Here is a 9,903-nt window from a genome sequence, read left to right as displayed (position 1 = left end):
GTTGAAGGAAGTCGGTAGTTGAGAATAAGTGGTTTTGGAAGTCGAGGTGGGATGGAGAATCGGGGAGGTTTTGTTTTAAATTAGGGCCAAAAGTTATATATAAGACTAAAGACGCGAATTGTCATTCACGCGATTTAATATAAATCGCGTGAGTTCATCAACGCGTTTTAGATGAAACACGTGGATGGGAATTCACGTAAATTGAAAAACGCAAATTGTCATTCACGCGTTTCATCTAAAACGCGTGAATGAAATCACGCGATTTAATCTAAATCGCGTGAATGACAATTCGCGTCAATGAGCGTAAAATCTGGCGCGCGAGGGGTATTTCTGACATTTCGCAGGGCAAAAGGGCCCTTTTTGCCAACATTAGCAGGCGCGGTCCATTTTTGGATTTTAGCCTGTTATGGGGCCATTTCATCAAATTTCCCTAATTAACTAACTATTATAAAATTTTAAATTTATGTGATAATATAAAATTTTTTAAATTTATGTGATAATATAAAAAATAAAATAAGATACTATATGTTTTAATAAAAATAATAATTAAAGTTTAAAAGTTTCCCAATTTCTTCTAAATATAATAAAAATAGGAAGATATATAATTTAAGAATAAATAAAATAAAGGTAATAAAACCCTAAAAGTTAGCAAATCTCCTCCCATGACCAAATCCCAAGCGTCATAACCTCATCCAACGGTACATATTTCACCACCTCTCGTGCTTATCCGTGCTCTACAGTCATTTCTTTTTAATTTTTTTTTTTGTTTTCTCACTTCACTCTTCATTCTTTCCATCTTCCTTCTTCTCAACATTCCTCTCTCTGTCTCCAAGATGCGATACTAACCGGCGCTGGTCGTAGCTGCTGCTAAATTGATGCGATTGTTCTTATTTAGTCAATCCCTGTACAAAAGATTTCGTTTTTTAGCTTAATATTCAAGCTTATCTCATTTCATACAAATGAAAGATTGAAACGTTATATACCTTTTTCAGTTAATGGACCAATCTTTGTTAACTTCAGCTGAAAATTCTTGATCTTTTCTTGTTCATATAACTGTTTGTGTGTGTGTATATATATATATATGAATGTTGGGTATACACAATGATAACTGAAAGTTATTCTAAGATGAGGTCGGACAGTGGTGTCCGATCGCCATTTCAAACTGATTATGGGTATGGGGACGAGTTGGGTTTGTTGTTACAGGGAAGACAAGGTGAGATTAGTGATAGAGAAAGAGATATGAATCTGTATCGGAGTGGTTCAGCACCGCCAACTGTGGAAGGTTCTTTGACTGCTGTCGGAGGACTGTTTGGTCATGGCGGCGCTGTTGATTTTGGTGGTTTGTCTGAGGAGGAAATGAGGTCTGATCCTTCTTATATTGCGTATTACTACTCGAACGTGAATCTAAACCCTAGGCTTCCTCCTCCGTTGTTGTCGAAGGAGGATTGGAGGTTTGCACAACGACTGCAGGGGAGTAATGGAGGAAGCTCGGGTCTTGGGGGGATTGGTGATAGGAGGAAGGTGAATAGAGAGGGTGAGGATGTGGGTAATGATAGGTCTCTTTTCTCTCTTCAACCTGAGTTTAATGGAAGTAAAGAGGAGAGTGCTGCTGAATGGGGTGGTAATGGACTCATTGGACTGCCTAGTTTGGGACTTGGGAGTCGTCAGAAAAGCATAGCTGAGATCTTTCAGGTGAATGTTGATATTGTTTATTTCTACTTTTAAGTTTCATTTTTAATATTTGTTTCTTTGTTTATCTCTCTTACTTCTGAAAGATCTTGACTTTTTGATCTTTTGTTTATTGATAATTTGTATCATGTACAAAGTTAATGGAAGATGACCAACCCTGTCTTTGTTTCATGGTGTACTTAATTTTGCTGGGTGAACCAATTTAGATTTGAAATTTTGGAATTGTGACTCAGTTTTAGTATTTTACAGGTGAAACTTGGATAATGAAAACATCATCTACAATATAATATGAGCCATGAAATTTGGTACTTAGAAAGAAAGTATACCACTCTCTGCTTCGAGCATTGAGAATTGGAATTCCATTTTGATCGAAGGCACTTGTTTATTTAACCATTAACTCCGTGAAACAATTGATTTATATTGAGGTGGAGTTTTCTTTCCTTTGCGGGTCTTGTTATGCATTGGTTATGGAATAGCATTTTGGCAGTGATGATAGTGTCTGTATATATGATCACTTTTATTTTTTGACTCTTCTTCTAGCTTGGCAAAACATGTTCTTAGTTCTTACTTTCCTTCTACACGATCATTTAATCGTGGAATTCTCTTAATGTAGGACGATCTTATCCACTCATCATCTGTTTCCAGAAATCCCTCTCGTTCTGCCAGCCGTAATGCGTTGAATGACATTGCTGAATCGTCTGAATCCCATTTTGCCAAACTGCATCATGAACTGGCATCAATAGAGGCCTCGGGCTCTTCTGGCAGGCCAATGGTTCAGAATACTGTTGGTGGATCTGTGGCTCATACCTATGCTTCTGCATTAAGCAATTCCTTGTCAAGAAGCGCATCTCCTGACCCTCATTTTGTAGCCAGGGCTTCAAGCCAACATATTACACCTGTAGGAAGAATTAGTTCTACGGATAAAAGAAATCTTCATAGTCCAAACTCATTTAAGGGCATGACACATTCTATGGAGGAATCAGCTCACCTTGTGACCGCTATGTCTGGATTGACTGTAACAGGTAATGGAGTGCCGGATAAAGCAAACCATATCCAGTCTTTGATTCGAGAGGAGACTAATGATCATCAGAACCTTCATTACATGAAAGTGGATCAGAACCATGCCAAACAATATCTACATTCAGAAACCTTGGAATCTCCACAATTTCATCCAAATGCTAGTTTGCAGTCTACAAAATCGTTGTATTCAAATTCTGGTAAAATAGATTCAACTAGAATGGATATGCATGGGCAATTTGAACTTCACAGTCCTTCTGTTTCCTCTGGAAACACCTATCTGCAAGGTTCCTCTAACTGGGCCCACAACAATGCAGTAAATTCCCCTAACGCTCATCAGAATAAGGATGGCCTGAATCCGTCATTGTCAAACTATAGTTTGAATGGGTATATTCTAAATCCTGCATCACCTTCTCTTATTGGAAACCAAGGCAGTAGTCTGCCTCCTTTATTTGAAAGTGCTGCTGTGGCCTCAGCCATGGGTCTCTCTGGCATGGGTTCTAGATCTTTTGGCAGTAATCTAGCCTTAGATCCCAATTTTCTCTCTGCAGCCTCAGAAGTACAAAATCGTAGTAGAGTTGGGAGTCAAAATGCTACTTATCCAATGCCCCATGTAGATCCCATGTATCTTCAATATATGATGAATGATCCGACGATGGATACCAATGCATATAATACAGACTTGATGGGTATTCAGAGAGCTTATTATAACTCATTGCTTTCACCTCCAAAGTCTCAATATAATCCAACATATATTAATTCTGGCAACCATAATTACTATGGAAGCCCAACATTCAGCCTTGGTATGCCAAATCTAGGAAGTCCATTGGCTGGCCCCCTTCTCCCAAACTCGTCTATTGGATCAGGGAATGCAGTCAAGTATGGTGAAAGGAGCTTGCGCTTTCCTTCTGGAGCAAGGAACCTTGCTGGAGGTGCCTTGGGAACCTGGCGCTCAGATGGGTGTGGTAATTTGGATGAGCTCTATGCTTCATCATTACTAGACGACTTTAAGAGCAACAAAACTAAATGCTTTGAGCTTTCAGAAATTGCTGGTCATGTTGTTGAATTTAGGTATGTTGAATAGTCTTAAATTTTGTCCTTCATTTGTTTTTTCATTTTGACCATTACTTCACCCAATAAGTTTCTTGGACAGTGTGGATCAGTATGGTAGTCGGTTTATTCAGCAGAAGCTTGAAACTGCCACATTGGATGAGAAAAACATGGTTTTCCACGAAATTATGCCTCAATCTCTTTCACTAATGACAGATGTGTTTGGAAATTACGTTATTCAAAAGGTATGTTAGACCTCTTTGATTTTGTTATTTGAACTTGGTACGATTTTTGAACCATACTTGTCGCTTCTTTATGATAATAGCTATCTGGTTGAGGTACATTGAATCGAAACATTTGATTTTGCTGATGTCTAGCTTACTCCTTTTCAGTTTTTTGAACATGGAACACCATCTCAAATAAGAGAACTTGCTGACGAGCTTACTGGGCATGTTTTAACTCTGAGCCTTCAAATGTATGGCTGCCGTGTTATTCAGAAGGTACCTGCTTCATTACCAAACTCAGTTTTTGGTTTTATCTTCATGATACTTGCATTAAAGACATAAGACTACTTTTTATGCATCATGTATCTTAAGCCATTTTTGTTATTTTTATGTTTATGCAAGTATACTATCTTGTATAGTTTTCTCTTTTTTTCTTCTGGAGATCATATTTGATAGATAAATTTCCTCATGAATGAAACTTCTCCTAACTGGCACAAATCTGGTTATGACATTTTGTTTCTTTGTACTCCCTCAACCAATGTGCTTGTAATTATCCAATAAAAGTACCCTGCTTCTATATTTTGCTGGCTCCTGGAGTGCTTAAATTTTCTTTCCCTCCTCAAATAGGAAGTTACTTCTTATTTTTTGTACAATCTTATTATCTTAAAAATCAAGTTTGGATAAGCATTTACGTTTTGCTCAATTAATGTAGCTAGCTATATGGGCGATCAAGGATTTCCTGTACTTTTTAGTAAGCACTGTATGGAAATTTGCCTTAATTTAGATTGAACTTCATTAAATCTATATGATTGTTTGTGTTTGTACTTGCTAATTGATTTTTCATGATAACATTTACTCATAGGATTTATTTTTACAGATTCCTTCTTTTTTAAGTTGTGAACAGAATCTTCTTGTAGTTTAGGGAGTGTAAATATTTAGCCAGAATTAAAGCATAAAGAATCTAGTGCAATGAGAACCTGGCTGACTAATATATATGACAATGGAGATTCATGTATTATTTTTTTTTTATCTAACTCTCTTTTTGATTTATCCAGGCTATAGAAGTTGTTGATTTGGATCAGCAAACTAAATTGGTTAATGAGCTTGATGGCCATGTCATGCGATGTGTTCGTGATCAGAATGGAAACCATGTTGTCCAGAAGTGTATTGAATGCATACCTCAGGAAGCTATTCATTTTATTATATCTGTATTTTATGATCAAGTTGTTACGTTGTCCATGCATCCTTATGGTTGTCGTGTGATACAGGTAAGGGGTGGTCTGCTTACTGCCTTCCATTTTTATATTTTAGGTGTACCTTTATTGGTAAGTTTTGACATCATTTTGCTTGCATGTAACAGAGAGTTTTGGAGCACTGTACAGATTTTAAAACCCAACGGATAATGATGGAGGAGGTCTTGAAATCTGTTTGCATGTTGGCACAAGATCAGTATGGGAATTATGTGGTTCAGGTATGCAAGCTTGGTTTAACTGTGCTGTTCTGTTATTCTGCCTCCTATTACGCCTTCTTCTTTTTACTTTTATAACTGTTATTTTGCAAAAGGTTTATGGGCTTAGTTGCATCTTTAGTGAAAGTCTAGGGGTTATTTTGTCCTTTATTTTTCTAAAAATAATTCCTCACGTTCTTATACATGCACAGTATTTGGTATCAAATGTTTCAATAGGCGTATACATGCCAAATTTAAGAGTTTGTTTAGAGCTATTGGCGGGAGACAAAATTCAAATGAGGTGTATAAAGTTGAAAACTTACACAGGAAAATTAGAAGCATGTTTATGCCTTAAACCCCCAAGGTTCTGCAGCATATAGGCTCGATTTACTTGTATGTTCACTTTCATACTTCTAATTAATATTATGTGCTTGAGATGTGCATTTATCATATATATATATTATAGGTATATAAGTAATTATACATAGACAGGTTCTGAAGCCTACCACATAACAATGGTGATTTCATGAGATTTTGAATTATTTTATTATTCAATATTCAAGTTGATTTGAACCCTTCATCTCCAAAACTTATTTATTTAATTTTTGCTTATATTCAATTTACTACGATTATGAAGAGAGATAGTGCAAAAAATTAGAAATAGAATACCTGAAGTAAGTACAATCAAACAAAACTAAAATAGTTAAGTGACTTATCCTCTTTTTTTTCAATTTAAATAGCATTAATATTCTATTTATTTTCATGACATACTTATATTAATTTAAGAGCTCCACGATACAATTTCAATGGCGCGAAAATTGCCTTAATCAGAGTTTGGAAATGCCGTTAAATTACAGTTGGAACTTTACCATTTAAATAGTTAGTTGGTTACATTTATCATAACCAAATTCAGAGATATTGACTAAAACTACCATAATTATCCCTACAAGACCACAACAATACGATTCAAACAACACAAAAATCAATACGCCAAAACAGTGTTGGAACATGTCCTATTGACCAGCCTAATAAGGATCCAAATTACCCGGATTGGACCCAAATCAATAAATTGACACGGAGTCTCTTTTGTCATTTAACCCAAATAACCCTGAATAATCCACTTTTCAGCGACACATTTTTTAATAAGATTATTTAGAAAAATACCTAAATCAATTAAGCTCTTAGTTATCTCAAGGCAAAAGAATGATTCTGTGATTCCATGGTTATTTAGTTGTTTGAAATCTTCTTCCATACCATTTTATTAATTCTAAATAAGCATACCAAAATGTAAGATCACCTGAGTAATTGAATAATTGACATTCCAATCCTAAATTACCATTATTTGTTATCAACTCCAACATCAATAAAATCATTACTCTTTTTCCAACGGGATTTTAATGAAAAGGAAATTCAGTCTTTCCTACTCTAAATATTAAATGAAATCTGAGAGTAATTGTTTACTCAACACTTCTATTCAGTAGTTATCTGTGTTACTATTCTGATTCTTCATTGAATTGTGATAGCATGTAATGGAACACGGAAAGCCTGAGGAGCGAACTGCAATAATTAACAAACTAACTGGGCAAATAGTTCAAATGAGTCAGCAAAAATTTGCCTCCAATGTTGTGGAAAAGTGCTTGACTTTTGGAACCCCGGAAGAGCGTCAGCTCCTTGTGGATGAAATGCTTGGATCTACGGATGAAAGTGAACCTCTACAGGTACCAAACTCAAATGTTCCATTGCCCAAGGGTATTTTTGTTTGTCGACATTATATATATATATTGTATTTTAAATTCTGAAGTAATATTTCCTTTTTTTGATTGATGAAAAATGGGTTGTGATCTAAGAATTCGAATTAAGTATTAAAACAACGTAGCAAAAGCAAGACATGCCCTGCTAACGGGAATTTTTGAATGAAACCCTCACATACAAATGAGGTCTTAGAAACACCTCAAATAGGCCAAAAATAAAAGCGCAACAAACCTCCCTCCAATAAGCTATAGACGAAGGTTGAAAAGAACCTGGGACCAATAGCCAGATGTATAAGTTGAGTGATCTTTTGAAGTTAATGCAGATGGATTGATTACATTGAAGGTTTTCCTATTCCTTTCATATCAATGTATCCATATAATAGATAAAGATGCTAAATTTCATACTTTCTCCATCATTTTCCCACGCTTTTCCATTCAAACTCATAAGGGAAGAGGCTGCACAAGAGAGATCCCATTTGCCTATAAAAAAGAAGATGAAGGAAAAAAAATTTCATGAAACTTTAAACTTGATAAAAAGATAGGAAGATGTATCTTCTACATTTTCTTTGCAAAGACATGATCATCTCTCCAAACTGAAACCTTCATGCTTAAGTGATATAGTTGACGAGGTCATGTCGTGTGGGATGTTGTGCTGGTCTGCTCCATGAAAAAAAAAACTAGTCTAAAACCTTTGGAATGCCTATTGTTCTCCACAGTTGATTGTTCTTTTAATCTTTGCATGGATATTTAAAAAAATCTGATTGAAAATCTTCTATTAATCCAAATTCTATCAAATTGAGTCAGGATTATTGAAGAGATCATCTTCTAAATAAGGCTTCTTTGTTTGTTGTCTACATTTGTTCCATGCAGGTAATGATGAAGGATCAGTTTGCAAACTATGTTGTACAGAAAGTGTTGGAAACTTGTGATGATGAACAACTTGGACTGATCCTTAATAAAATAAAGATGCATCTAACTGCTCTAAAGAAATATACTTATGGAAAACACATAGTTGCTCGTGTAGAAAAACTTGTCGCAGCTGGAGGTACATTTTATCTTATGTTTTTCTTTCTTCTGTCAAATCTAGGCATAATATGTGCATTTGGCTTTATCGAAGAAGAATATTTGTGTGGGTGCAGAAAAAAGGATCAGTGTTCTATCTTCTTCGTCTTCTTCATACCCTGGATAGAAGTGAGTCAGTGTAGGGAGAAAAGAAGTGTATTGTACAGCTAACGGAGGCTGCTGGGTGATGCTAGTTATGTGAATGGTGGGTCTGAAAATAAAGTTGAAAAAAGTGTTTGGTTGGTTGATGTAGGTAAAAGTTTATTTATAGATTTGCTTAATATTAGTTGTGGTATAATTAGAAAACTTGCAGGCTGGTGAAGGGACACGAGTGTTTTATTGTCTGTCTATCTTGTCTGTTTAGATCACATGTTTGTTTAGTGGATCATGTTCATTTCTTTCAGTCAAGACTGTATAGTAGAACATCAACATCAACAACAACAAGTTATGTAAGGAGGTGGAGAAGAAGATATGAGCTTTTTCTGTTGTATGGATAATTTTTGGTTTATTTAAATGACTTTTACTTAATCTAATAATCTAGTTCACTTATCTTCTTAATATGTAGTCCTAATAGCATTTATGTTTTAAACTAGAGTCGTAGTTCGATTTTTATTAAGAATGTGTTAATATATTATTAAATTATTAAGAATGTGTTAATATATTATTAAATAAGAATGAATAATTTTATTTATTAAATAAGAATGCCTTGATGTTGAAGTAGGGAATATGATAGTTTTTATTAGTAACATTTAATGTTTGATGATTTTAAATATCTATTTTTTTTTTTTTTTTTTTTTTTTTTGTAGTGGTGGAAGTATTTATGAAAATACAATGATAAATTAATGTTTAACTTAATTTTTATACAAACTAGCATGTGTACAACTAATAATTTAAAATCCGATGCTAAAATGTAATAGCAATTTTAATTTACTCACATATTAGCCAAATTAATCACAGTTCATGCGACAATTTAAAAATTAAATTATTATTATATATATATATATATATATATATATATATATATATATATATATATATATATATATATTAGTTAGTTAAAAAGTTAAACTTATATTGTTAAAACTTATCGCGTTCATAATTTGGTGTGAATTTAAAATATAAAGTCTTATTAACTTAGTTGGTTAAATGATTGTCTTTGTTTTTGTTACGATGAAGTTCGAAACATACCTATAACATTTTTAATTTTATTTTTAATCGTTTTAAGTTTATGGACGGGTCAACCCACAATCCGAATCAAATATCCATTTACTTTCACATATATATCTAAATTAACCACAATTATCGACTCGACAATCCGGAGATTTTGAAAATTAAGCATCATTATATTTATATTTATATATATATATATATTTATATATATATATATATATTTATATATATATATATATATATATATATATATATAATATTTTTATTATTTTGGTTTATAATTTGGATACTAAACCGATAGTCATGAGTTGAGAAACTAAAAAATTTGCAAAACTTTTTTCTTGATTGGTGGAATTGATATAAAAAAGTTATTTGATTTTAATATATTATGCTTGACCTATTATTCTATTTATATCTATATTTTTTTTTTTTTGAAATGTTTTAGGTAACTTTTATACACATTTTTGTAAACTGAATATAACTTATTTTGTGA

General features: G+C 33.7%; 1 protein-coding gene across 1 annotated transcript; it reads left to right on the top strand.

The window, feature by feature from the left end:
• The first annotated feature begins 791 nt into the window (after positions 1-791).
• On the top strand, positions 792-8,773 carry LOC124919800 (pumilio homolog 1-like). Its single transcript, XM_047460137.1, has 9 exons — positions 792-1,692; positions 2,303-3,777; positions 3,860-4,001; positions 4,149-4,256; positions 5,036-5,248; positions 5,341-5,451; positions 6,951-7,145; positions 8,049-8,223; positions 8,318-8,773. The coding sequence occupies exons 1-9, from the start codon at positions 1,102-1,104 to the stop codon at positions 8,365-8,367; spliced, it is 3,060 nt and encodes a 1,019-aa protein (XP_047316093.1). The 5' UTR covers positions 792-1,101; the 3' UTR covers positions 8,368-8,773.
• The last annotated feature ends 1,130 nt before the right edge of the window (positions 8,774-9,903 follow it).

Source organism: Impatiens glandulifera, chromosome 1, assembly GCF_907164915.1.
Source record: "Impatiens glandulifera chromosome 1, dImpGla2.1, whole genome shotgun sequence".
Classification (NCBI taxonomy): Eukaryota; Viridiplantae; Streptophyta; class Magnoliopsida; order Ericales; family Balsaminaceae; genus Impatiens; species Impatiens glandulifera.
Note: the sequence above shows the minus strand (reverse complement) of the source record. Positions and strands in the feature narration are given on the sequence as shown.